At 37.3% G+C, this 27316-nt stretch overlaps 1 protein-coding gene across 1 annotated transcript; it reads right to left on the minus strand.

Annotated features, from left to right (window-relative positions):
- Positions 1 to 597: 597 nt before the first annotated feature.
- LOC144659482 (cullin-1-like) lies at positions 598 to 27316 on the minus strand. The gene is made up of 24 exons (XM_078519929.1): positions 26757 to 27316; positions 24804 to 24886; positions 21188 to 21264; positions 19971 to 20138; positions 19160 to 19210; positions 18297 to 18387; positions 17342 to 17505; positions 15992 to 16060; positions 15371 to 15464; positions 14730 to 14860; positions 14513 to 14620; positions 13821 to 13927; positions 13008 to 13056; positions 12794 to 12925; positions 12150 to 12267; positions 11951 to 12027; positions 6434 to 6520; positions 5948 to 5992; positions 5648 to 5740; positions 5072 to 5119; positions 4242 to 4315; positions 3598 to 3703; positions 3408 to 3521; positions 598 to 1120 (listed from the first exon to the last, which is right to left on the minus strand). Exons 1-24 carry the CDS (start codon positions 26900 to 26902, stop codon positions 1040 to 1042), a joined length of 2313 nt encoding a protein of 770 aa, XP_078376055.1. The 5' UTR covers positions 26903 to 27316; the 3' UTR covers positions 598 to 1039.

A 27316-nucleotide genomic window follows, 5' to 3' on the forward strand; every position in this document is an offset into this window, starting at 1 on the left:
CAATTAATAGTTCAAACACTAATCCTTATTCACTTTTATTTTCGATTATCATAAAGGAAACCTTTGTACACTGATGTGGATGCATCATTTGACAGGAAAAACATTTGGGGGGGGTGGGGGTGGGGAGGCAAGGGAAGAAAGAAAAACACGCCTCTATTCACCACACCCATGGTCTCTTCCACTGATCCAAACAGAAGAGAACAGTTGAATGAAGCGAAGGGGGCTTATAAGAGGAGATTCTCGACCACTCTATATCTAAATGAAATGCTTAATGTGAAGACAAAGTGATAACGTTTTGTTATAAATTCAAGATAAGATCGGGTCCCTCAACGTTTGTACGAGTGGTACGACTATTGACAGTTATTTTCCGTCACAGGGCAAAATGCATCTACTAAGCGGACGTGAGTTATATTAAAATACGATAGGAATAAGTTTGATGACATTTTCCCTTTCAATTTTGAAGATTGCCCCTAACGCAATTTCAACCAACTTTCTCCCTTTAGATGGAAAAACTCTTCTTTTGTTTCACGTTGAGTGGTCGCCGCATTTTTTGAAGTACAAATCAACAGCTCTGATTCAAAACAAAAAACCAATCTGTTACATTTGGTCAACATTTACTTCTTCAAGAATCCTAGAAATTAACAATTTTTCGAGAATGTGTTTCTCGTCTGTAAAAACTAGCAAAATACATAAATATTACAAGTAGACACCGCAATAAAGAATTAAGGTGTACTTCAGGTGTAATCTCAACTTGTAAAGCGATAAAGAATCCACGTCCCAGCACTGCACGAGTTCGCACGTCACATGAATCAACAGAATTAACCAGTTTTTTGTTTTGTTTTTTATCAACAAGTTTAAACTTCACTTTGCAATAATCATGTCGTTAGCATGAAGTCTGTTCTGCCAGCGCTCGCAAGTGTGAAGTTTGCATTATAAAAGAAGAAAATAATAATTTGGCGTGGTTTGTTCTGCACACTGCTAGATGAGGCAGCAACTGACTTGAAATCCCGTCCCGTTCCGTCCCGCAGCAGTGTTGTCCTTACGCTAAATATGCGTAAGTGTCTTTCTCTCCTTCCACTCGCTCAAGATATTCCTTTTCGATTAAGATATCAATACATTTCTGAAAAGATAAATAACGCAACGAATTAATTACCTTATAATACTGATACCGTAAATACTTGCTTCTCATTATCAATCTATCACACACAGTATCGATAAAACGAAGAATTGAGTCAGTGAACAGTGAGTTTACTCTTACGAAAAAAGCCACTCAAGAGGAAAAAAGGTGAATAACTTGAAGAAGAAATAGAAGATTTGACACTGATCATGGTTGCCATAGACATCAGTTTTCAAAATTCCCTGACTTTTCCCTGATAAAAATAAAATTTCCCTGACGAAATAAATACAAAATGTTGGATATAGTAGCGGCCCTTCATCCAGCCTCCGCTTCCAAAAAAAGAAAAACATGCATGTTAAGGACATTCGCGCTAATTGTTTATACGCGTCCCTACTGCGCACGTAATTCATGTCGCAACGCCATGCCACGTCATACTTTGAGAGCGTGCGCTGAGTAAAATTTCTAAGAACATATAGGGTGAGTTGCCGTTCCGCTCGCTTCGCTTGCAATTTGTTTTCTTAAGGACGGTGCCTACTAATAACAAAGTATTTTTGCCCGGTCGATGACTATACAAGAAATGTAGATGTTACCAATGGCTACTAAAATTCAAAAAGAAAATTGGGGGTAGCCACGCAAATTTTCGAGATAATTAGGTTTGAAATCTGGAAAAAAGTGCTGACGTGGCATTTTAAAATAAAGTAAAGCTAAATAGAATTTCCTTGCAAATTCCATTTGAAATTGGTTTTTCATGAACAAAATCAACATTTAATATAACAATATTTACAATAACTAACAAATAATTTCTTCGGAACTGCGTGATCCACGTTTTTATTAACAAAATAATTGCGTTTGAGCCATTTTTGGCTCTAGCAGCTCTCAGTTGCACGGCCAGAAAATCGGCCTAAATTTTTTTTTTTCACTTAATGAAAAATTAAACATGTGCTCTATAGACTTACCACTTACATTTTATAAAATAAAAACTAGGGGTCACCACGCGTTTTTAAAAGTTATACCAGTTGTTTTCATGGTCTATGAAATCGCTTTTGGGGTCTGTTACATTTTTCCTATCCCCTCCCTAGCGAGTTGAATATTTGCATCTCGCGCGTGCACTACACCATTTGTCACGGTTAGCAGTTTGCGGGTAACGTTTTAGCGCTTAGCGCTTTGTTTTTAACTGTTAATGTGAGCCATATTCAGTGGTTAGCGGTCAATGGTTACTGATATGTTGCTTTTCCGCGGTTCCTGGCTTAGGATATGTCCATAAACTGGATTTCGTCGCAGAGAAAACTTTCTTGATTTTTAGTCGCGCGCTTGGTCGCGTAGTTGAATTCGTCATTTTGAGCGAGCAAATTAATCAAAAACGCGCGCGCCCAGTGTGATCGATGCATTGCGTGATGCGCAGAACAAGTGTGCAGTAGCAATAGGAGGCACCGTCCTTAAATGGTCGGTGACCCCTACATTTTTCTCAACGGACCACTTTTGTTAATTGATATCTACGTTTTGCGAGAAAATAAAAAAAATCTGTCGAGTGGAAGTTTGATTTTTTGACACACTGACGGTGTGAATTCCACTTTTTGACCTTTCCTTTTTGCCGTACGACAGTTTCAAATTCGTTTTTCCAGGGTTACGTTTTACAACAAAGGTGGCATAACTAGGAATTTTTTACTCACCAGACGCACTTCTACAAAATGTGATTAAGATCGTTAGCCTCCGTTTACTCATTTCGATATTTTTAACAATAAACCCTGTAAACCATGCTGAATTACCGTGCGGCAATTGTATAAAATCAGGGTGGTTTTTCACACGCTTTTCACCCCGACTTTTTTTTTGCATTTCTGACACAAGTAACTCATTATCTGACCGCAGCAAAAAAAAAAAATAAAGAAATCTATCGAGTAGAAATTTTTGGCGCAAACGTCCTTTAGTTACAACTCTTTGCAAAGTTAAAAAAAATTCTCTGGAGTGGTTTCAGAACCACCTTAAATTTTCGAAAATTTAAGGTGGTTCTGAAACTGCTGTTTTTTTTTACAGGTAATATCGTTCCTATGGTTACCAGTGACGTCAAGAAAATAACCACAATTGGTTTATCAATGAATGGGCAATAGTTTGATACCATTTTTGTAGTGGCAAGTGATAAATATTTGTAGTACTGACCCATCGAAGTATGAGAGCTGGAAAGAGCTGAAAACGTTTACACGCAAAACAATCTTAATACATTTAGTCATTCTGGCATACATGAAAGCAGGACATACAAGGGGGAAAATATAATCTAAGAAAAGAACAAAAATACCTTAATGACAGGAACTCTCGGCTTGAATCTGCTCGACAGCTGTGATAACACCTCCGCCAGCAGAGGTTGGTGTTTTAGCATCTTTCTCATTTTCATGATCCGCACAATTGCTGCCTACACACAAAATATTACAGAGTGTCACTAAAATACTTTAACACGCTCCATCACTTAGCTGTCAACTACAGCTTACCTGTATAAGAAGTTTCCTGTCCTCTTCGATGTATTTGTGTGTTTGTTCTTGCTCTTGTCTCTGTTCTGTTTTCATGGGTACGTTGATGTTAACTCGCAGCTTTTTACTGTGAAGTGAATATATTTATAACCGTCAACTGAATACTGAAAACTGTCAACTGAACGGTATATGTATATGGAAAGGTTACGACACAGCAAAATGTTAACTAAATTAATTAATATAGTTAATTTACTGAACACTCTCCTATTAAAATAACACAACTTGCCGAAGATAGTGGTCAAATTGAAAAGATTAAACAAAAGAGGGACAGAATAGTAAAGAACACGTTGAATACTGTAAAGTTCAATGTATCAGAATAGTAGAGCCCTTGTAGCTCTGATGTCAATGTATAAATTCTCCTCACTGCTTTCTACACTTTTTACAGCACTAGTTGGGAGAAATCGATGACAGATCAAGACGTTTTGCTATAATTTCAGAAGGAATCATAAGCTATCATTGTAACCAAGCTCATACTTGGCACGCAAGAAGTTGCCAGGTTGTTACCGTTTTGTCAGCTAACACAACACAGATTGGATTTGTTTTCCGCCAGGTTGTTACCGTTTTGTCAGCTAACACAACACAGATTGGATTTGTTTTCCGCTTACCTTTTGTATCCAAAGTGCAGACTAACTGTCGAGTGGCGATCTAAGTTGGAGCCATCGTCAGATGTCTCACACACCTGCGAGAAAAACGTCATTGAGTAAGTTTGAATTTCGTCACTGCGGTCGCTCATTAACTTTTCCTTTCAAGCTTTTAGTAGCAATATACTCTAAGACCCATTATGAATTTTGCTCTACTGACGTTATTTATAAAGATGTCACCTTCCCACAAGCTATACGCAGAACCTTTTTATATTATTACTTTTAACACTATTATAAAGCCATTAATGACTGGACCACACTACCAAGTGCTTTAAAGAAACTGATGCCGAAAACTATTTTTAAATACAAACTGAAACAGTTTTTATTAAATCATTTTTAACCTTAGTTAGTAGTATTTTAATTCTTGTTCTAGGTTTTGTCTTTTTATTGTATTTTAGATTTTAATGTATTTTAAGGTTTAACATTTATTTTCTCAGAGGACCCTCCCGAAAGCCACCCCTAGGTGATTGGAAGCTTCCTCTTAAAATATTATGTATTATTTATTATTTTATATTGTATTTAAGCGTTATATTTTGATATTCCAGTATTACTTTATACCACATAAGGAAGAAAATACTTAATGTTAACATGTGCAACATGCGCCGAATCACACTAGAACGGCACACCTAAGCTGACCTTCCATTGCAGCTAGGTTAAGCAGTGTTATTGTCGTTTGTTCAGCCTAAGTGATGCAGGTTGCCTGTCAACCAGTCTGTTGCAGTCTCTAAAACTTGCGATGTTTCCCAGCTCAAGCAATTAAAAAAATGAAGTGAATTCAACAAAGTTACACTCACAAGAAGTTTGGACTTCAACAATATTCCAAGCACTTGACCAAGAATATCCTGAGAACAAGATAGGAAAAATACATCACAAATGAGTAATCATGCTAAAGCAATCTAGCCAGGTTTCACAATCTATCGTAACCCCCCCCCCCCCCCCACCCTCCACTAAAGCGCCTGGCCTGCAGGCTATTACATCTAAACTAAGGGTAAAATAGCGGTTTTCCAACCACTGTCGCAGAACTTAAACCAAACTACTGTACAGATAGAGCTTATCCCTGAGGATGTAAAAGGTTAAATTAGAGAATGAGATCTCCAACTAAAACAATGTAGAAGTGGCAAACGGTAGAAATGCTGTGTTAGGTTATACACCTGATGTGCTAAGCACCATTTCATCTCAAAGTCATGGTAAATAACCTTTTCTGAAAAGAGATGGCGGCACTATTGATTTCAGATTTACGTAAAATCACAGTTGGCAAGATGACGAAACTGTCGCAGACTGTTGTCTGTCACTTGGGTTTGGAAGCTTGGTTTTTATTACACCACATAGGACTAACAAAAATGGAGTTAAGAATAGAACAGAACATGTACCATTTTAAGTTGAGTTTGCTCTTGAATTTGCTCCAGTGTCAGGCTGTCTGAGTTATTAAACATCAGCAGCACACCCATCTGATAAGTGGATGCCTAAAACACAACAAGCAGTCACACGTTAATCACAAAAGAGCCGCGAGACAGAAAAGATAATAAAAACAGACAGTAACATTTAATTTGGGCATTTGAGTAAAATGCACGACTTCACTCCAAGCACTGATTATCGACTTGTATTCCCTTTTCGGATGAAGAGGAATATAAAAATGTCCACATAATAGTCAGGGAAGTTTGATAACTCACCTGGAGAATGTAGCGATTTTTGAAGCAATTTGTGACTAGTTCCCCCTGCAGTAACAGGAAACAAGACCTCATTAGTGTTACAGTTAGGCTTGTCAGTAAAGCTTTGTCCAGATTTGTGAATGAAGAATGTATGTTTACGTTGCTAGTTCCCAAAAGATGACCAGGATAAAATTTCCAGAAAATATATTTTGTAGAAGGTAACATTAGTGGCCTTTAGACAGCAGTAGGAGTGCGACCTTCGAATGTCAGTGCAGTTACGTTCCCAGGGCCATCACTCTTCCCTGTTGCTGACCAGTTGTATAGGAACTAACGATGCGAGATTGTCTAGAAACGTGATAATCGAAAGCATAAGCACTAGGTTTGAAAAGTCGTACTCGTACTCAATCTTGTACTCTGATCTAAGGTCGCTAATGCCAAGAAAAAACAATACATTTCAATAAGAAATAAATAAAAATAAGAACTTATTAAGGGAGTTGCTTCACTGACCTTGGACATGTGGTAAACCCAGTGCAGCTTTCGACCACTGTGCTGGCTGCTGTAAAATGTGGTGAAACGTTGATGACTTCTTTCCATCTAAAAGAAAAAAAAATGTTCAGGAAACTTCACTGCAGCACACACATAGCCACTTACTACATGTACTGTATGTGTGGCTTCAACTTTCATATTCCTTTGCTTGTGCAAATGTGTACAAATATTATTTTTTTATTTTGTGAGGTCTAATTTGTTTTAGTTTCAAGCAAAAAGACAGTAGTCTAAGCCTACAGAAACATAGGCACGCTAAGCGTGCAGGAGTTATTTTTTCAATTTATGGGGTGGCTTGGGGTGAAACTGGGTGATTGTTCTGTTGGGATGATTTATGCCAAGGGTTGAGCTATTTGTGTATGGCAGCCCACGGAGTCACTTTTTGCACAAAATTTGCTTGCAAACAAAATAATTTTCACGTGCATTTTGATACATCAGAACTGTTTTATTCAATACGTAAATTTTCATCATTTAATTGAAAAAACAAAAACTAAGGGCCGAATCGCACTAGCGGACAAATTTTGTAACAATTGATTGATTTCATCATTAACGTGTCACTTGTCACAGAAAACAAGTGCGAGTGCGTTTTTGAGACCTAGAACTTGTCCAACATTTCAGGAAAACAAAGAAGCAGTTGTCTTATGATTGGTCCGCGTTGCACGCGCGATAGATGTTGTCAAACAATTGCAAAAACAAGTGAGAACGACTTGTTGGACAAGGGCAAATTTTGTCAAAACGGACAAATCATCAAGGGGCCGAAGTCCTGCCTCAAGGCAGGACTTTTCATGACAAGTCGCATTCCCATGCCCCTCGTAATGCTAGATAACAATACGTTGTTGATTGGCTATTGTGTTTGGCCCAAATTGCAACGAAAAACAACACGCACTCAAAAGTTGTTGGGATAGTATGCACCGTGATGTGGCTCTCACTATCGTTCCAGCCGCAAAATCTTTTCGCGAGAGGCAAAGCATATTTATAAGTGAAGTGTTTCGGCCAAATGTTAGAATGAGAAAAGAACAAGTTATCTTGAGACGACTCATTATTCTACTGCATGAGAACGCGTACTTTAAATGCCAATTGTTTTAGATTTTTTTACCGCGTTGTACTGCATATTTGATGTTTGCCCAAGACGGCCGTGCTGAGAAATGTACAGGGATGGCAGAAGCACGTGCAGAGCTATTGTACTAATAATTACACCTTTTGTTTTCTTAAAAATGTCTCTGACTTGTCGCGACAATTTTTTTTTGTAAAAAATTTTATGACATTTAAACTTGTCCGCTAGTGCGATTCGGCCCTAATTCAATTATCAAAATGTCACAAAATGGCACGTTCTTATTCTGTTTAAAGCGGTTATTTTGTTGCTAGCTTTCTAGTAACCATTTCCTTTCTTTTGTTTGTTACGGAATACTTTTGGCTTTTTGCCAAACACTGTAACAGGATATTGTTGTTTTTGTCACTTTTGTAACATGACACCTTTGTTTTTTACAACGAACGTAACACGATACCCTTGTTTTTCTAGAAAAAAGCCACGTCTCCATATAGACATTGAACGAAAAGTACTATAATAAACGAGGTAATAAACGAATCAAATCAAAAACCACTTTCTTCGGGAAAGTTCTTTAAAGCGCACTACACCTGGAGTAATTGTTTCCTGTCAGAACTGTTCAACAAAGATTTTCGTTCATTCACAACGTAAATTCTATTCAACAAACAAGAACTAATTGAGTTATCAAATTGTCACGGAATGGCACGCTCTTAGTCTGTTTTTGCTATCGATCGTAGTTGCTTTTAACAGCAAAGTTAATACTTGTACCGGTTCATTAAATGTTTGAACGAGATGTTTTACAGTTGATTTTTATAGTTAACTTTTGCCGCCCGCTTTGCGAAGTTTGTTGGGAAATTGGAAACTTTGTTATGAAGTTGTCAATTACGTTGCGAGTTTTGCGAATATAATTGCGAACTTCGATACAAAGTTCCTAACTTCGGCCCGACTGAACTTTTCAAGTTTGGTAGAGGAGAAACAAGACATGTTGCTCGAAAGTCAGCGATTTCTGAACTAGATGATTTTAGAACTGGTCAAGGAAGGTTGAAGTAGCTTGAAGTGCAAGACAACGTTTCGCATCAGCGATCACGCAAGTGATTTGCCGATAATTAAATTTTATGCATGTAGAAATTTGGTCAAATTTTAACTTTTCTGTATGAAAACACATATTTAACGATTTCTGTAAGGCATAATCTTCACTGTCTTTAATTTCAAGTCTTCTGCGTTTGTAAACCGGATGAAACTGGATGGTTTACCCATATATAAAATTGATTTTAATCTAAGCCGACGCGACGCGACAGGGAAGACTAATTTGTTCGAGACATGTTTACCGCTCGCGGAACATAAACGTTTTTCATTTTTATGACATTTGTTTCCAACAGTTTAGCGTAGCAAAGCCCTTTTTGATAACATAATTACAGAAGGGGTGTCGGTAAAACGCCGACTCGGGGTCGGGGTCGGGGTCATTTTTTTAATTTTTATTTTTATAAAAATTCATCGATTCAGAAAAAAATACAAAGTTTATATTAGCGTGTGGGAAATTTCGAGTCGGACTAAGCATTTCCTTCACAAAATAGCCGGGAATTTTGTTCCTCATAAGTTCAAAAGTATAAAAGAAGAAATTTGTGGTCTAACAGGCGACAGGTGAAATTCTCTATTACATGTAAACAGCTTGACGGATAGAATGTGCTGCCGACGGGTGTCGGTAAAACGCCGACTCGGGGTCGGGGTCGGGGTCATTTTTTTTAATTTTTATTTTTATAAAAATTCATCGATTCAGAAAAAAATACAAAGTTTATATTAGCGTGTGGGAAATTTCGAGTCGGACTAAGCATTTCCTTCACAAAATAGCCGGGAATTTTGTTCCTTATAAGTTCAAAAGTATAAAAGAAGAAATTTGTGGTCTAACAGGCGACAGGTGAAATTCTCTATTACATGTAAACAGCTTGACGGATAGAATGTGCTGCCGACTTCTTTCTGAGCGCTATCTTCTCGCCAACATAGCATGAACTTTTCAGGTTTAAATCAAATTGTGCATGCGTTTGTGTAGCAAGAGAAAATTAATTCAGGTTTATATCGTTAAAATAAAGCCGCCTTTCATATCCAAAAATTATTTATAAGGAAGCAGAATTGTTTTGTTTAGACAGCGAAGCTCGCATTAACATGACTCGCAATCTTTAAGTTTCTAAATTCTGTTATTGTTTTAAATATAAGTGAAGGTATTTAGCCATTTCTCCAATTTGCGTGACCGAAATGCGGAAAGACATTTTAAATAAAATTGATCTTAATGTACACATCGTTTTCGACGCAAATGGTGAGTTGTAGCCTGGCCGCCTTTCATCGCTCCCGCTTACTACACACACCATACAATTTTCATACTACACACACCATACAATCTTCAAATTCGATCCAGTTCACAAATGAAGCAATTCACGTCTGTACAAAATTTTAAAAAGCTGGCTGTATGTTTCGATTTTTGATGAATTTTCGTGACTGAAACATGTTACAACAAACTGCCCGACATGCGAGTTTCTCTGTCAAAACAAACCACCAAATTCTACTATACTACAAAAATCTGCCGCGTATGTTTAAAAGTAAACAGATTTAGAATATTTGCGAGACAACGTCTACGCCAGTTTCTCTTGAATTCTCTGTTTATACCTAATTTGTTTCAGTGTGACTGAAAACCGAAGAGCCTCTCAGTACAAAATCTATTTTTTTTTAAGTTCTTATGAATCACAAGGTGGTTCTGTTAAACAACAAAATGCAAAATGAGCAAAGAACGGCTAAAATTTAGGTTATGCTGACGAGGAAGTATTACCCCCGCTTTTAGTTACATAGCGGTTTGTTGTAACAAACAACACGGATCGAAATCCGCTAATCACAGCCCACCAGCATGACCTTTTGACCTTGTGGGTGAAACCAACAAGGGTATCCATCGTTTTTGATAAATAAATAAATTGCTATATTTAGAGAGGAAGCCACATCAGCGCTAGCTGGTTTTCATGCGGGTCCTCTGTCTGATAGGCTCATTTCAAACAGCACGTCGAAAGATGCTGTCGAAAGATGATGTGGGAAGATGGACGTAGAAAGATAGCTATGCACGTAACATTGAAAGCGGGTATTATTCGATTACAGAAAAGTAGACAAAGTAGGCTAAACTGTATGTAAAAGTTAAATTTCACCACTCGCCTGTTAGAAATCCTTCTCTTATACTTTTGAACTTATAAGGATCAAGACTTGTGGCAAATTTGTCAAGGAAATACTTTTTTTCGACTCGAAATGCCCCACACGCTAATATGAACTTTTTAATTTTTTTTTTTCTGAGTCAGTGAGTTGTTTAAAAAAAAATTTAAAAAATTGACCCCGACCCCGACCCCGGCCCCGACCCCGAGTCGGCGTTTTACCGACACCCTTACAGAAGGTTTTAATAAATTCGGGCCGAAGTTGGGAACTTTGTATCGAAGCTCACAATTTGATTCGCGAACTCGCAACCTATTTGGCAACTTCGTAACAAACTTAATTTCCCAACGAACTTCGCAAAGCGGACGGCAAAAGTAACGACAACATTATTCTTCAAATCTACATTGTGCAAATGTTATATGTAATTTTTACTACGGTCAGGAAAGCTAGCCTCTCCAAACGTACGCTCGAATAAGAAGAATAACAAGTTAGTGTTGGGCCTTTTGCTCACGGCGTGTGCGTTGTAAGTAGGAGAGCGTTACGAAAAACGTTTTTAATCCAGGGTTAATTCACAACTCACCAATTCCGCCTCCTACAAATCTAAAATCTTCGAACGAAATCGCTCACTACAAATGTGTCAGATTGCTTCCCCCTTATAAACTACAATTTGATTGGTTCTGATAGTACCTGAAATCTGATTGGTGTGACAAACAAACATACTTCACTGACCCACTGACTGACTGACTGAATGATTACACGGGAACATCATGCCGACTAAGAGCTATTTTTGAAAAAATAACTCAATAACTCAAAAATGACAACAAACACACCAGGGGTTTACTAAAGGTTATGTTGATATTGTTCTGAGACCATAAACAGGGTGAGACGAAAATGAAAAAATTAAGCTTGCCCTTCTGGAAAGCTGTTGTTTCATCTTACTAGCCCGAAGCTTTGAGGAGCTAGCTCGATATTAATTTGAATAATTAATTATATGCAAATGTGCGTTAATGGTTGGACAAGCGCTTAGTTGCAATTTGTTCCTGTTTTTCCTCATGAATTGTCTGATGCACACTTATTTCAGAAGGTTGCCATAAGTTTAAAAAACAATGTTGCTTGCCCGTCGGGCAACCCGGGAAAGAAGATGCTAGTCCGGCGAATCATTTTACTAGCCCCGGGCTATTGGACAGCACTTTTGTCGCGCCATGATAAATATTGCTCAGCATATATAGTTATTGATAAATTCAAACCAATTTTACCTCTGCTGGAAGAGAGAATGGTGCTGACTGTTGGAAGGGCCAGGACCCTGAACTCAAAACCTGAATTGTAAAGTCCACTGAGGAGCACAGATAACAAAAAATAAATCAGGTACATGTACCAGAAATAAATAACAACTGTAATAACACTCACGGTTCAATGACTCCAACACATACACAAAAGTTCAGAAAGTAGACTTACAATCTAAGGCTTCTGTGTTTGCTAGATGCGATTTGAATTTGTCATTAAGATCTTTGCTAACACCTATGTCTTGAAACATTCTTTGAAGTTTGGATGTGTACTCAAAACCACATGCTTGCTGTTAAAGAAAAAACAACAACAAAGTCAGTGTCCTTTGTTTCTTTGAAATGTAAACAATCAGCTTTAGAACCAATGTGGATAATTGCACACACTAAAAAACAACAACAAAGGCTAAAAACAGTCCAGTGCTAGTTAATCTACAAGGTACAGACAATTACACTTTCATGGTCAAATAATCATTGTTTTATGTATGTCAGGAGGAATGCTCCCAGTATTTGATGGCAAAGCAGGGAGGCAGCGTGGCCGAGTGGTTAGAGCGCCAGACTTGAAATCCGGAGGTCGCGGGTTCAAGTCCCGTTCTGACCACTAGCTGGTGTTGTTTCTGGTAGCCCCGAATTCAACTCCTCGGCTACGCTTGTAATAGCCAACTGGTCTGCCTCCTGCCAGTTGGGATTCTTAATCATGTTTCGTTCATTTACAATATTTGTTTCAGAGTTAGTTTACATTGGCCCTGAAAAGCCCCATTCGGGGAGTGGTCAATTACATGCATATATATATAAAGCAGTACTTGTTTGTGTACGTACCTTAAGTTTAGAGATCATACTAGCTTCTGCATCATCAGAAGCCGAGTTGTGCTGTACCAGCCTCTTGGCCAACATCTTGGAATAAAACTTCTGGAAAACATCTTTGTCTTCAATGTACTTGAACACAACCATCTACACAGATATACAAGGAGCATTAACAAATATAACAAGTGTATGTTTATGTCGTACAATTGAGCAAAACAAGAACACTAACCACCGAGTTGAGGATATCTTCTAATTCAGCTTCTTCTGGATTCTTGGAACTGTGAAAAAAACAAACAAACAATGAAAACAAATAAAGAAATGATGTTAAGTAACAGTGTTAATTAAAAGAAACATCTCTCATTATTTTGTTGAACAGATAGAGGAAGGGTGGGTACTTGTTCACAGTAAAACAAGTGTCACTAAAGACTAGCACAAACTGGGTTATTACTCATTTGCAATGGCCATATGTGTGCAAATAGCCAAAATACCTTTTATACCATATTATAAAATGTCCAAGGAATTGCGCACACTACGATTGGTCAGTTTGACTTCATTATAGCTCCACAAACACAAAGCTTACGTCAGGAGTTTGAGTGCACATAATTTCTTTGAGATTTTGGAAAATAAATAAAAAACTTTCTCCTCATGCACTGTTGAGTTATATAAGCACTTGGGAATTTTTAAGAACACTCAAAAAGTGCGAAAATTCCTGCATGCTTTATATAACTCAACAATGCACTTGGGTGTGTTTTTTATTTCTTTAATAATAACACTTCAATTCTCCATCAGTGCTGACATTTGAATTCATGTTGCAAAAGTTAATGGAAAGCCAAAGAGTTTGTTATTTTCAGCAGCTTGTACAGCACACGTAGACAATACTTGTTGAGTAAGTCACTGTTTCAATACAATTCCTACTTGACTGTTACTAAATTTTAAGAAAAGGTTTTGAACTTAGGTGAAATTCCTTCTTAGGAAAGGCCAATGACTTGTCTCTACATTTTAAAATTAAAGTTGCCTTGATAAAACTAACATAACAGGGTACCTTTTCTTAAGCAAAGAATCACAGTATCTGGCAAGAAGTTCTGGAGACTTGGACGAGCTATGAGCTTGTTTAGTGACAGAGTTATTGTTGATAAACTTGCCACAAGCCTGTTAAAACCAAAATCAAAGTTGTTAAAATACAGGCATGAGAAAAAAAAACAACAACAACAACGCAAACACGAGTCATCAAAGGGGAAGAGAAAACTGAATACAATTGTCCACAACTTTAGTGTAGAAGAAATACCATCCGTTGAGTACATGTACATGTGTCATAACCAAAGATGACCCTTTTTTTTCAGTCAAACATGAAGTACACCTGTACCAGGGAAATAGACAAAACCTCAAAAACAACAGATGAAAGCAATACCAAATCAAAAATAAATACAGGGAGGGAGTGTTGTTGTTTAAGGCCAGAGACCAGAAAAAAACAGCTGTTTGTTTGCTATGCCATGTCTAGTACTTTGATATGGCATGCTACCTTTGAATAGGGTCTATGAACCTGAATATAGTATACAAAATCTTACAGATCCCTTTGACAGTTCAAAGATGAAAGGAAAGATGGATAATCAGGCCTGAAAATTTCAGTTTTCAATATTTCAAGCTCCCAAGTGACACAGAAGGGATTAAGGGATCTGTAACTTAAGAATCTGACAAACTGTATCAAAATCCATAATGTTAGTATTGCACAAGTACCTTGTCTAGGGCTGCAACAAATCCTGCGTCATTGTTGAAAGCTGTCAAAACCAGTGCATTGTACTTATGGTGAACTTCAAGTATCATTTCCACATACACCTTGGGATCCTGAACAAACAGAACATAGAATTTTGTGTATTTGCAAAAAGTTCACCAAATACACCTCTGCAACATCAACATTGACAATTTTAAAGAACAGTTTATCAGTTTTACTTACATTGAATGCCTGATCTCCACATTTTTCTAATGCATTGAGTCCTTGACTTGTTATGTGATTTTCTAACAAGGTTCGAAGCTGCCCAAGTCCATCAGGTATCCTGGCAACCAAATTGTACATGCGACCAAGATCTGTAGATGACAATAACAGTACTTAAGATAGAGTTAAAGCACATTAGTGAAACCTTGGGAATTTATTAATGTAGGGGACACAGTTAACTACTCCATGTTATTCTTAACTTTATAGACAAGGGCAAACTGATTTCTTTTCTCTGTTTTTCTAAGCAGTCACATGTGTACAATTACAACTCTCAATCAAACAGACTGTGAATTATTTTTCTTTTAACTGGAGACGATTCATTATTACTGTACATGAAGCTTGAGAATGCAAAGAGAAAGCTACTAGCTTGTCAGCAACAGCAGTGTATACAGTTGCCAACACAGTCGAACCTCCTGAGGGACCACCTCAAGAAACATGAGAAACTCCTGATTCTCTCTAGTGTAGTCAAATTAAGTTGTAACTGAAACCTATTGTAAGCAACTTTTTATAAGTAGCAAAATCAATAGTCACTTTCAGGAAGATTAACTGCATTATCACATCACTACACAAAGTCGGTTTGTATTTTAACCACAAAAACAGACCTTCATTCTTGTCATCATCTAAGAGGTTTTGGAATTCAGAATAGAAGATGTCTAGATGCTTCTCTATCAGAACATGCTCACATTTTCTGGCAAGCTACAATAAAACAACACATCACATCATTAAACCCTTGCTGACCATGAACATGGCAATTACCACTACCTTCACTGTCTGACTGAGTCAGGCCTGTGTGTACACTGTATGAAGTGTAGTATTTTGTACATTTAAGTGTTATCCTCAGGGACTTGAGCTGACTGCCACTTTCAATTGTTTGTTATTATAATACTGGAAGATTGCTAGTATAGGCAAGATGCAATACACACACCTTATTCAATGGTTATCAGATAAAATACACAAGTGGATATTTTAAGAGTTTCGTAGTATTTTTCAAGCCCCACACAGTCTTTTCCAGTCTAAATGCACAGATATAAAGTGTTCAACATGTTCATGCTCAAATCATGTTTTAAAGTTTTGTCATGCACCCTGCTAGCAAAACTGACTCTACACTCATCAATATCTCTAGTGGGTCATTTTATATTTCAAACAGAAAGGGCTATAGCAGTGGGGGTGAAAGTGAGATAGCTATTGACGTCAAATTCATCTGTAGTTAGGCCTCTACTTACTTCATCTTGTGTGCTTTCATGCAAGTAAACTTGAACTCTTCTCTGCTCTTCTAACAGTCTGGCTTCAGCCTAAACAACAATCAACATGACATCTTACAGGTCTCAACAAAAATACTGAAATGGTTGAAACAATTTTGTGTGTGTGTGAAGAAAAGATGGATGTACAGACTTCTATTAGAAATGACCAAGATTTGTTTTATTTTGTCACAAAAAAGAGAACAAAACTGTATCTATCCCTATGATATCTTACAAGTCTTTAAAATGTTGAAGCATTCAGAAGTTAAGCACAAGTATTTTTATTTACCACTACAACCTACTCCTCATAATTGAAGATTATTCGTTAGCTTGGGCAGTGGACGTAACAAGTAATGTCACCTGCTTAAGGTCGCGGGGGACACCTTAGGCTCATCATTATGCATTTATTTAAAGCGTATGCATGACGTACAACGACTGACATCGACAACTTTACGAGAGATTTATGACTGGACAAAAATATGGGCGCGTGTGCGTGATTTGTAAAAAAATCCCTGTTTCTTTGATATTTTAACCAATTTAAAACAACACTTAGCGATATACGTTCATATAGATTGTAGGAAGTCTTCGAGCTTATTTAAATTTGAATATTTCTGCACTCAGAGTAATCACAAAAAAGTGCGGCGTAAACAATCGTGTCCTTTTTAAAAACGCATTGTTCTCACCATAAAAGCGTGGAATATAATTACCATAATTACATCTCTCCTTGGCAAAATGATCGTATTTAGGTCGGGACACCTTCGGAAATCTCAAAGTTTGGACTTTTCCGACAATTTTGTGGCAGAGAATACAGCACGGATACAAAACTTCATGACTTGCCACTGCAGATAGGTAAACTATGAATACTGTAGTGTGTCATAACAGAAGCCGAATTTTAAAAGAGCGCTTTTAGAAAGAGGTAGAAGACATTAAATTCAAATTTGCGCACTTAAACCGCCATAACTTGCTGGTAAACTTTAAATTAAAAAATCCGCTTCTGTTATGACACTCTAGAGGTATTGACTGATTAGTTTTTGACAAGATCACAGTGTGCTGTCTCCTACTCGTTCCGCAAACTCTGCCACAAAATCATGTTTTTTCCCAATTTGGCACTAACGAGGCTATAACATCGCCGTTAAATGCAATCTACCAAAAAAAGATGACAAACACAATCTTTCATCATTTCTTTATGTTGCTGTAAAATTTGAGCTTAATCGCACCCATAACAGCTGAGAAATAAGCGATTTAAAAGATGCAGGTCAAGCAAAATTTCCCTTCATGAATTTATTCATGCTGTAGGTATACCCCGCGACCTTAAGGATAACTTATTTTCTGTACCTTTTTCATATACTCTGTGACAGGGTTTTCTCGTAGAAATTCTGTACTCTCTGTTGTGTAAAATCTCTCTGTATCTTCTAAAAATACTGACTCAAAAGAAGTTTTGTACACATTGAGGGTGGGTCCCTTGGCTGAGGGATCATCCTCATTCAAACCAAGTTCAACTGCAGAAGAGAAAAAAATTGAGAGTAAATTGAGATGCCTGTACAAAGAGAGCTATAGTGTACAGAGGGACAATTACTACATGCATATATACAGTACATGTACATGTTTATAATTATAGAGATCAACCAGCTGCAGAACAGTTGGGTTGAAAATTTTGTGTGAATAGGAGAAATTTGGAATGTTATGTTGCAAAGTACAACAATACTTAAGTGTAACTTAAGTGGGGTACCTTTTTCAGGCTTCAGGTATATAAATGGGTAGGGATTTCACAAGTTAAGGTATATGAAAGGGTAGGGAAATCTGCCTTTATGATATTTAAAAAGGCCTTTACATTAAATTTTTCGAGCAGACGCAACTTATGGCTGTATCATATTAATTTATTAAGCGCTACATAAAAATGACGAGAAAACGTCCCGTTTTAGGTATATGTCAATTCATGAAGGTAGATGAAAGGGTACCTTTTTGCATAAAAGGTATATGAAAGGGTTCCCTTTTCTATCAAAATGGTATATAAAAGGGTAAGGGGTTGGACCTCCGGGCAAGCCTCCCCATACAAAAAGCCTCCCTGTACAAAACCTTTTTGAGTACCCTCCTGGGGTATTTACTTTTAAAGGTTTCTCCACATTAAAAGCCAACACACAAGCACAAAGTAAAATTGTATTGCCAGTGGGAGATTGTCACTGTACTTAATTGCACACACTTTCTTCTACATTTATTTGTCCTTTTTGAATTTTCACTGTAAACATGCAAAAAACACTGCAGTTCTCAAGCTGGGGGATACTGAACATACCATAACACTGGATCACTCCACTGACAAGCCTTGTGTTGATGGTTTCACCATTCCTTTCTCTTTCAATTAACCTCAACACAGCATTTGTCACCTGACAAAAGCACAAAAATGTGTCAAGTGTAACAGTGGAAATTGAATACCTAAGTACAAAGAGCTAGAATTTCATTACCAGGGCAACAGTTAATGTCAATTTCATAAGTACTCAGCAATACCCAGTGGTTGTATTCCCAGATTTGGCAACGCTGAATACAACTACCATACCTACCCTGTTTCCCTGCATACGTGTCTCATAGAGGGAACTGGGCATTAGGGTAAGTCACAAGAGGCATGTGTATCACAGCTGATGTTCAGTTCACGGTGTTGAAATGAAGTACCAGAAAACAACAACCAAAAAAACTAATAATGGTTACACTTAACATACATTATTGTAGCTATGTTCCGTTGTTTCTACCACTTACATATATACATACTCAGGAGGAGGGGGAGAGGGGATTAATAAAATCCAGGGGAACTTTATGAACCACACTTAATGTGGACAGACAGCCCTGCTAACTATATGACTATGTGTGGACCAAAGCTCCAAGTACATGTACACCTTATAAGACTCAGGCCCTTTCTTGAATGAAATAGCATACCCTTTTTGCTTTATTGTTAAAGCAGGAATATCTACATGTAGATTACTCTCACCAATAATAATATTCATTATTTTTAGTGAGGGAAATAGGCTTACTAATTTTTCAATAACTGGAAACCAGAATGCTTCCCAGTTTATAAAGCATATAGGAATAAAATAACCAGACTCGGTTGTTCAAAATCTCATTAATTCTAATCCAGGATTGAAAAACCAAGACAAGAAGTCATACCTGTCTGTTTAAAGGTCTAAACAAATTTTCTCTCCAGGTCACGAGGGCAAGCTACAAAAGAGGAAGACCACATAAAAAGTATTTAAATAATTATGCTTGTCTTGTTAGAATAATACCTGTTTTTATAGCAGAAGAGCAATACATGTAATTATAACAATTCTCTTACATTCTCTTATCATTCAATTTGAATCTTACCAAAAAAGCTTTCAAGAAGGTTGATTTTGATCAATTCTTTAATTATCTAATAGAAATAACTTTGTGGCTTCCAGCCAGCACACCTTTTGGAACTATTAGACTATTTTCTAAGAGCCCTTACATAACATTCTGTTGCCTTTCCCCTTGCAGTATCAACACAAAGTTAAGTAGATGTAGTTAATGAGAAAAAAAAACCACTGTTGAAAGAATATTGTCCTTGTATACACAAAAAATTTGTACAACAAACATTAAAAGAAATGTACAACACATGGTCATTAGAACACAGACACAAATGAAAGTCAAACATCATGTACTGTAAGAGAGATTCATTGGTGGCCAACAACAAGAAAGTGAGATCCATAGGGGCCTCCATCCAACAAAATGAATAAATTTATGATTTATAACGTTTGAGGGAGTAACCTGAAGGCAAAATGTACAAAACAGAAACTATTTTCAAATGTCACTTGGAATGTGACATTTGCAAATGCAGTTGGAAGGGGGGATTTTTGTTGTAACCTTGGCAATAAATTTCTAAGATAATAATATAGTATTAAGGAAATACATAAACTTCAACTTTAATAAAGAAGATATCATACAGAAGAAAAAGGCAACTCACAGAATAAATTTCATAGATGCCTTTTCTTCCTTCATCACACTCTCTTCGAACCCAGTGTCGGTTAAGATATGCACATACACCATTCAAAACTTTGCTTGAGAACCTATAATCCTCCCAGCGATGGGTATAGAATTTTAGGACAGATTCATCCATAAGATCAGCACCATCCTGTAATATAAATGGTTGTTAAACTCACAGTTAAACAATTTTTAAAATTTGAGTGTTGCAGAATAATCAGCAGGGATTGCAGTAGGCTAAACTACACAGAGGGATACATTCATAGCACTTACATGAAGTCAAGTACACTGCAATAGGTAACTGGAAAACTTCAAAATTTGCAAAGTGTTTTGTTAATAATCACATCAATAATAATTTAGAGGAAGACAGGAGATCTTAGCCAGTTTCATAAAAAAGGATCTGAATTGGATTCCAATTACATGCACAAGCAGTTTAGTTGCAGTTGGTCACATAATCTAATCAAGCTCCCATTTAGTGTAAGGTTTGTCGAGACCCACTACAGGCTTGCAGCCAGGATTTTTTGGCTAGGCATGATATTCTGAGCACCACATGCATAAGCTTGTACAACATAACTGTAGGGGTCTGGGGGTTTCTATGCTTGGGAAATTTTGGAAACTTTCCCATTGCACCCCCTTCCCTACAGGCCTGCACTCTGATGGAAGAAACTGGTTACTGATGTGACAAAGATATAGCCACATGAAAGTGAAACCAAGGTAGTGAATCTGGATTTTGCTATCTAATATTCAATCTTGCATTCCATTTATAAATAGACCAATTTCAGATTGCAAATGAAATGACCCACACAGCAAGGTAGATTGTTCAGTACCTGAATATTGGTCTTGATGGTTTATTCCACTTAGCAAACTTCAGGGTTAGATCCAAACTAGCCCGACAAATGGAATGAACCATCAGAAACCAGTTCAGTACCTTTCTTGTTAACATGCAGGTTAACCTAACCCCTTCTCAGTCCCTGGTTGTTTAAATGTCATGTTCTTGGGATAACTAATCCAGGGATAAAAAAGTGTCCTGAAAACAGATTTAACCCTCTGTAACTATCCTTTAAATAAACTCAGATTACACTGTTAAACCAGTGGGAGAAAATGGCAGAGCACTACTAGAGGGAAGGGGAAAAATGGCATGGAACATGGAGAAAACAACATGATAAAAATATTGGGTAAATAAGTAGGTTCTGATCTGACCTTTTGCATGCCTATGAGGTAATTCCTGAGAAAGTCTTTGAGTCTTTTGTACAATTCAAGGCCAACAAACTGGGCTCCTGTGAAACAAAGTTTATAATACAGGCTGAGATGTGACTAACATTTTGAACTTCACTGTAACTGGTGTGTTTCTGGTGATAGTGGTATTACCGTTATACACCCAAAAACTTGGGTCACATGTGCTCCTGGGCCATAATAACTATTCAAAGTGGCTATGAGCCACTAAACTCGGAAAATTTATTATGAAACAAGAATCGAAAACAACAAACTGACAAATAGAGATTTGCTAAAACAAATGATGTTAAACTTTCCACAATTCAGATCAATTCACTTAGTTTCATTGTCATCAAGCTGCTCATCGAGAGCAGGTTGTTTGGAAGGTTGGCAAAATAATAATATCATCAGAAAAAATAAGTTTTGGTTTATTTCAAGAAAACTGACATTAATACAATATTTCGGCTGGTAGTTAAGCATGCATGTACCGTATTTATTCGGCTATAAGCCAAGACCCTAGACTTTTAGTTTTTGGAACCAGTTAGACTCTGACAAAAAATAAACCCAAATCACTCGGCTATAAGCCGAGACCCAATTTTTCCTTCAAACTATAAAACGATCCACGTACAGCGAATCAACATATTTGTTAAATCACAACTATGCAATTGAAAAACAACAAATCACTGATAAAGAATGAATTCATTAATAGAACCGTACACAATTAAGCGTGACAAAACAATTCACCTGAGTTCAGAATCCCATCTCAAACAAACACGCATTCTTCTGAAGAATTAAGCAGTTATCGATCATCATGCCAAAAGCTACTGGTTTTCAAACAACTAAACCTTCAAATTGAAAGTTGTTGCCGAGGTAGAGACAGTTCAGAACAACTGCAAAATCGCCAGAGAATACGGGATGATTGCTGATGATTCAGTGAATCTTCAGTCCGTCGTAATTCGCCAGGTTGCTAGCGAAAAGATCAAGCAGATCAAGCGGGTGAACTTTAAATGTCATCAAAACGAAACATGTGCTGTTACCAGTACTTGTCGAGTATCCTCAATCCAATGAAACTCTTCTGAAGTGCTTTCTTTTAGCAGAGAAGTCGTGGTATTTTAAGTTTTAGCTTTTGAACAAAAATATTGCATGTAACCGATTTCTGTCAGATCGTGTTACAATGTTTACCAAGCGCGTGGGAAAGACCGCTTCTGATTGGCCAGTTTCTGGTGTCGCGACAACAAGTCAAATAGATCGATTCCTTCTTGACCCTTCTTCTCTTGAAAAGTCACGTTAGCAGTGATTTTGCATATTTAAAACTAAACTTAAAGGAAGGAACAGAAGGAAAGGAACAGAAACAGTCTCAGGCAGAAATAATTATTGTAGAAGAGATTGCGAGGAAATTGTTTAAGACATGCGGGATTTCGAATGCCCTCGTCAGTTCAAAAGACGATCACGATCACGTACGCCAACAAAACAATAATATTCCAGAGCGAGCCGATGGAGGACGAGTTCCAGCCTAAATAGCGACGAAGACGAATAAAAACTTAATTCCTAACGCTGCGTCATTAAACCAAATGGCTTTTTAGGAGCCGCCGCTAAAATAAAAGGTAATGACCAAAAATAAATACAAACGTTTGTTAATTTTCGTTTGTTGATGACCGCTCGGCTTATAAATGAATATTTCATTCAAATTGAACTTTTTTCTAGTACCATCTAATTTTTTTCGGAAATACTCGGCGATAAATCGAACCCCAAGTTTTGTTGAATTTTAACCAGTTCTCAGTAAGATTTGGTGAAAATATATAGTCTTTGTGTACTTCATATATGCGCATGCGTTCAGCACGAAATTCCGTGTGCTTGGGTCTACGCCTGGAAGAATGCATACCACAAGGAGAACATTGGGTTTTCAGAAACAAATATATAGCCTTTGTGTACTTCATATAAAGTAACAAAGTAAAGCTCGCGTTTTAGCCAACCCCCCTACCCGCTTCACAAGATTAATTGATTAATTCAATTTGATATTAATTAATTAATTCAATTAAAATGTCTAACAGGAAACGAGTGAAGGAGTGAGGGAGTGAAGGAGTGAAGGAGTGAAATCGGCCCTCTCACCAAAACTCGGAATTTTCCGAGTTAAAAACCATGCCATGGAATACTAATTTTGTGACATTATACAACACTAAATATTTTACGTTAAAAATAGATATCCTGTTCCAGATAGTAAAACGATACCATAATTCAGAGTACCGGGGTACTTAATAACAAATTTTTTGCATCATTCAGTAAACTACATCAACATTTTTATTAGTAACTTAATATACAATCTTCGTTCACTGTCCAAAATCCACGCGCGCCATTGGTTAAAATAGATCACGTGATTTTGCTTTACCTGTCGTCAGCAAACTCCGACAATGCAGTATTGACAATAATGCACAAAAATCGTGCATTATTGAAAGTGTCTTCAGCTTCGAGGCTTGTAGAAGTGGAAGAAAAATATATTCCTCAAATTATCAACGTTCCAATACCAAACAAAATCGAAGAGGATAACAACTTGAAGCGCTTTCATGTTCAAAGGTAAACTTCAGCTCAATAAATACATTTTTGTGTGCGATTGACTTGCTTGTTGCTTGATTGTGAAAGCCATCGACTTGCTTTGAACAAGCTTCTCGCTGACTGTATTTATGAACGACCGCAGCTGATGAACAATTTTATGAACCATTTTAAGCTTTATTTCTGTACGGCTTATTTGTGATTTTTATATTATTGATCTAATCCTGTGTAATTATGTACTACACTTCTTACTTTTAAACTTTATTGTTTGAAGTTCGTTAATCGCTTGCAGTGTACTCAGATTGTATATTAAAAGGGTTAGAGTCTGTCCGTTCGTGTTTTGTTGACAAATACACGCACTTGCTGGCCTCACAATGAACTCGAAATTTTCAATACTGCACTCGGCTACGCCTCGTGCAGTATTGAAAATTTCTCGTTCATTGTGCGGCCAGCGCGTGCGTGTATTTGTCAACAAAACACTCACAACAGTCTCTAACCCATAAATAGTCTTTACTGAACACGTTTAAGCTGTCAACAAGTATTTGAAGTATAACTTCCTTTTCATCTTTAGCATGCATCTTTAAGATATTGATATTGAGTTACATGTACACACACACTGTAGATGCACACCAGCGCTTGAAGAGCACACAGCTTTGAAACAATGTCTATGCATCTTTCAAGAGCCAAGAAATTTGTAGACTATAATTTATAGACAATGTCTATATTCTATAGACTATAAATTATAGTCTATAGAAAAGAGAACTGTCACCTGGGATCAAACAAATATAAGCAGGTTAGATAGGTCATTCTGCCAGACCTGCCAACCCCCAGGAAACTTTCATTGGTGAGTATACATGAAACATTGATTCATACTTTTACATGTATGTGTGTTTGGTATTTTAAGGGTTACTTGTAGTAGTACAGAGCTCTATCATCTACATTCACATCTACATCTACAAGGTGTAATTTCATTGTTTGCGAGTTTAGGGAAATAACAATTATTGAATAGTTGCTTGAACAGGATTTTATGTTAATTTAAAAGAGAAAAATTACTCACCACCCTGGTTTGGTGCCTTTTTCTGTTTAGGAACTCTGGATTGGGACTGTTGATGGACACTAGTGCAGTGATTGTAAACATGTCTACACCCAGTCAAGGAACTCTGTTACATCCATAACGGTTCATAGATAGATTAAGCTGAAATCACTTTAGGGTTCATTCCTGACCTTGGGTTCATTTAAACAATAATTTTTTATCATCACAAGGTCTGCAATTTGTGAAAAGAAGCTTATGTGAAGACTTGATGAAGAGAAAGTGTTTCGTCAAATTTCCAAACACCTCTGAAATTATTTTGACAAAAATATGCCTCCGTGCATCATATTTTCAACTCTCTTCTTGTTGCTGGAAATGTGATGAAACTTTCTCTTTCTTGTTTGATACATGTATACATATTACTTCAAATAATAGTCTAACAATAAGAGACATTCAAAGTGTATGTATACCTAATTATGATTGTCATCAATATGAAAACTTCCTATGAAAACTAATAGTTCACAGCTAAATTTTCTACAGCTATAATTATCTGTAATTTTCTATAATTAACGTCACTGTGTTGGTTCACAGAGGGCCTCTATTTGGCAACAGCATTTTTAGTGACTAGAGCTAAGGGGGACGAGCCGGAGAGGAGGGAGAGAGGACGAGCAGGAGGAGAGGAGAGGGGGGGGCGACGTGAACGCCAGCGACAGACGCCGTGGAAGAGAAGAGGGGGAGGGGGACAGAGGGCGGGCCGAACACGACGGAGGAGGGACCAGCGGCCCGGGGAACAGCGGAGAGAGGGGCAGGAAGCGACAGCCACGGCAGAGAAAGTAGGTGCCCATTTCTTATCAGATATGTTTCATTTTAGTCTTAATTTCAGCTGCTCTTTTTGGTCACTTAGTTCAGAAAAAGTATAATGTGTTGGTAATGTCAATTAAAATACAGAAGAACCCCGGTAACTCGAACTCGGATAACTCGAACGACCCCCCTAGTTCAAACTAACTTCCATTTCCCATGGATTTCACCCCACTTTTCAGTTATTTTTACTCAGTTAACTCAAACTCGGATAAATAAAAAACCCTGCTAACTCAAACTAAATTTTGTTTCCCTTGATCAAAATTTAGGTCAAATTTACCCCGATAACTTGAATTCCAGTTTTTAGACCTTCTTGCAACTCACCATGGTTGCCCATTGATTAGAGCAATGAACAGATCACATCTTTGACAGTCATTTTCCACTCTTATCATAAGAATGTATGATCATGTAAGAGTTTCTGACGAGATAAGTTCAATTTGCACTGAAAACTTAGTAAACTATCAATTATTAACTTGGCAAATTAAATATTTAAGCAACCCTAATAACTCGAAACCCCGCTAACTCGAACTGTTTTTCGTTTCCCTTCAGAGTTTGGGTTACCAGGGTTCTACTGTATGACATTAATTATTATGTGAAATGGTCTAAAACATAGATGCAATTCAATTCCACCTTGTAGGCAAGGAGACAGGGCATCCTTTTCAATCCTCTTTTAGGACGGTTATGCTGCCTTACATGTAAATGAGCCAAACAAAATAGAGCTGGGTAACCCTAGCTGCAGGGTCACCCTCCCTCCATGTACCTAGTTTCCACCCTGGGTACCATTATTGACCACCACCTAAAAAAACTTTGTTATAAACATGCAGAGCTTAAATGAATGTGTGAAAATCATGAAGTTTTTTGTCAAAATAATCTCAGTGACTCAGCTCTTTTGTCTGCTATTTTTAATTCACCAGAGTCCTGGGACCAATCATAAAACTTCTAGTGAGTGATGGAAACGGAAGAAGTAAAGACCAGCACTAACAGTGCTGACTTCAAGAGCCACTGTCTCAGGAATATGGGCATACTTCAAAACTAAACAACCGTCTTTATAAATCACTTTAGTGATTGTCTACTTGTAGTGTTAAACACCTTTATAAATGTAATTTATCACTAAAAGGATACGTGTAAAGTTCCATATATCTTGGTTTGGACATACTCTGTTGTTTATAAACGTGCTGTATACCTTCTTTAAGATCATCCCAGATTTCATCTAAGGTAATTTGACGTAATCCATGAGGATTTTGTGTCCTAGAAGCCATCGTGTTCATAATTATAGCGTCGACAAACCAAAGCTATCGTCGGACGGGCTTCTTGGGTGAAAATTTTGCTTTTCTGTGACTCAAAGGAAAGCGTAACAGTTCTTCTAATCAATAAAACTTTCCTCCAAGAGATAATGGTACTATTTAGTAGCCTACAAGCTTCATCCCAAACGTGAACAGTTTGCAGTTTGACAACTTGGACGGATACATGCAGCCACCAACACAAATGAATGGTTGAAACAAACACTTTTCTCTTGACTTCAAAGGCGTAAATTAAGCAGAATTCCTCTCCAAAAGGTACTCCATTCCCTTAGTTAAAGTTTTTCTTGAAAGCTTGTCCCTTGCCCGAAGAAAATATCATCTTTTTATCACTTTTCTTTTCGATACATAACCTTCAGGCACGTAAAAGTAAGATGGCTGCAA

The sequence above is a fragment of the Oculina patagonica genome, chromosome 7 (genome assembly GCF_052425735.1).
Source record: "Oculina patagonica isolate OP01 chromosome 7, crgOcupat, whole genome shotgun sequence".
Classification (NCBI taxonomy): Eukaryota; Metazoa; Cnidaria; class Anthozoa; order Scleractinia; family Oculinidae; genus Oculina; species Oculina patagonica.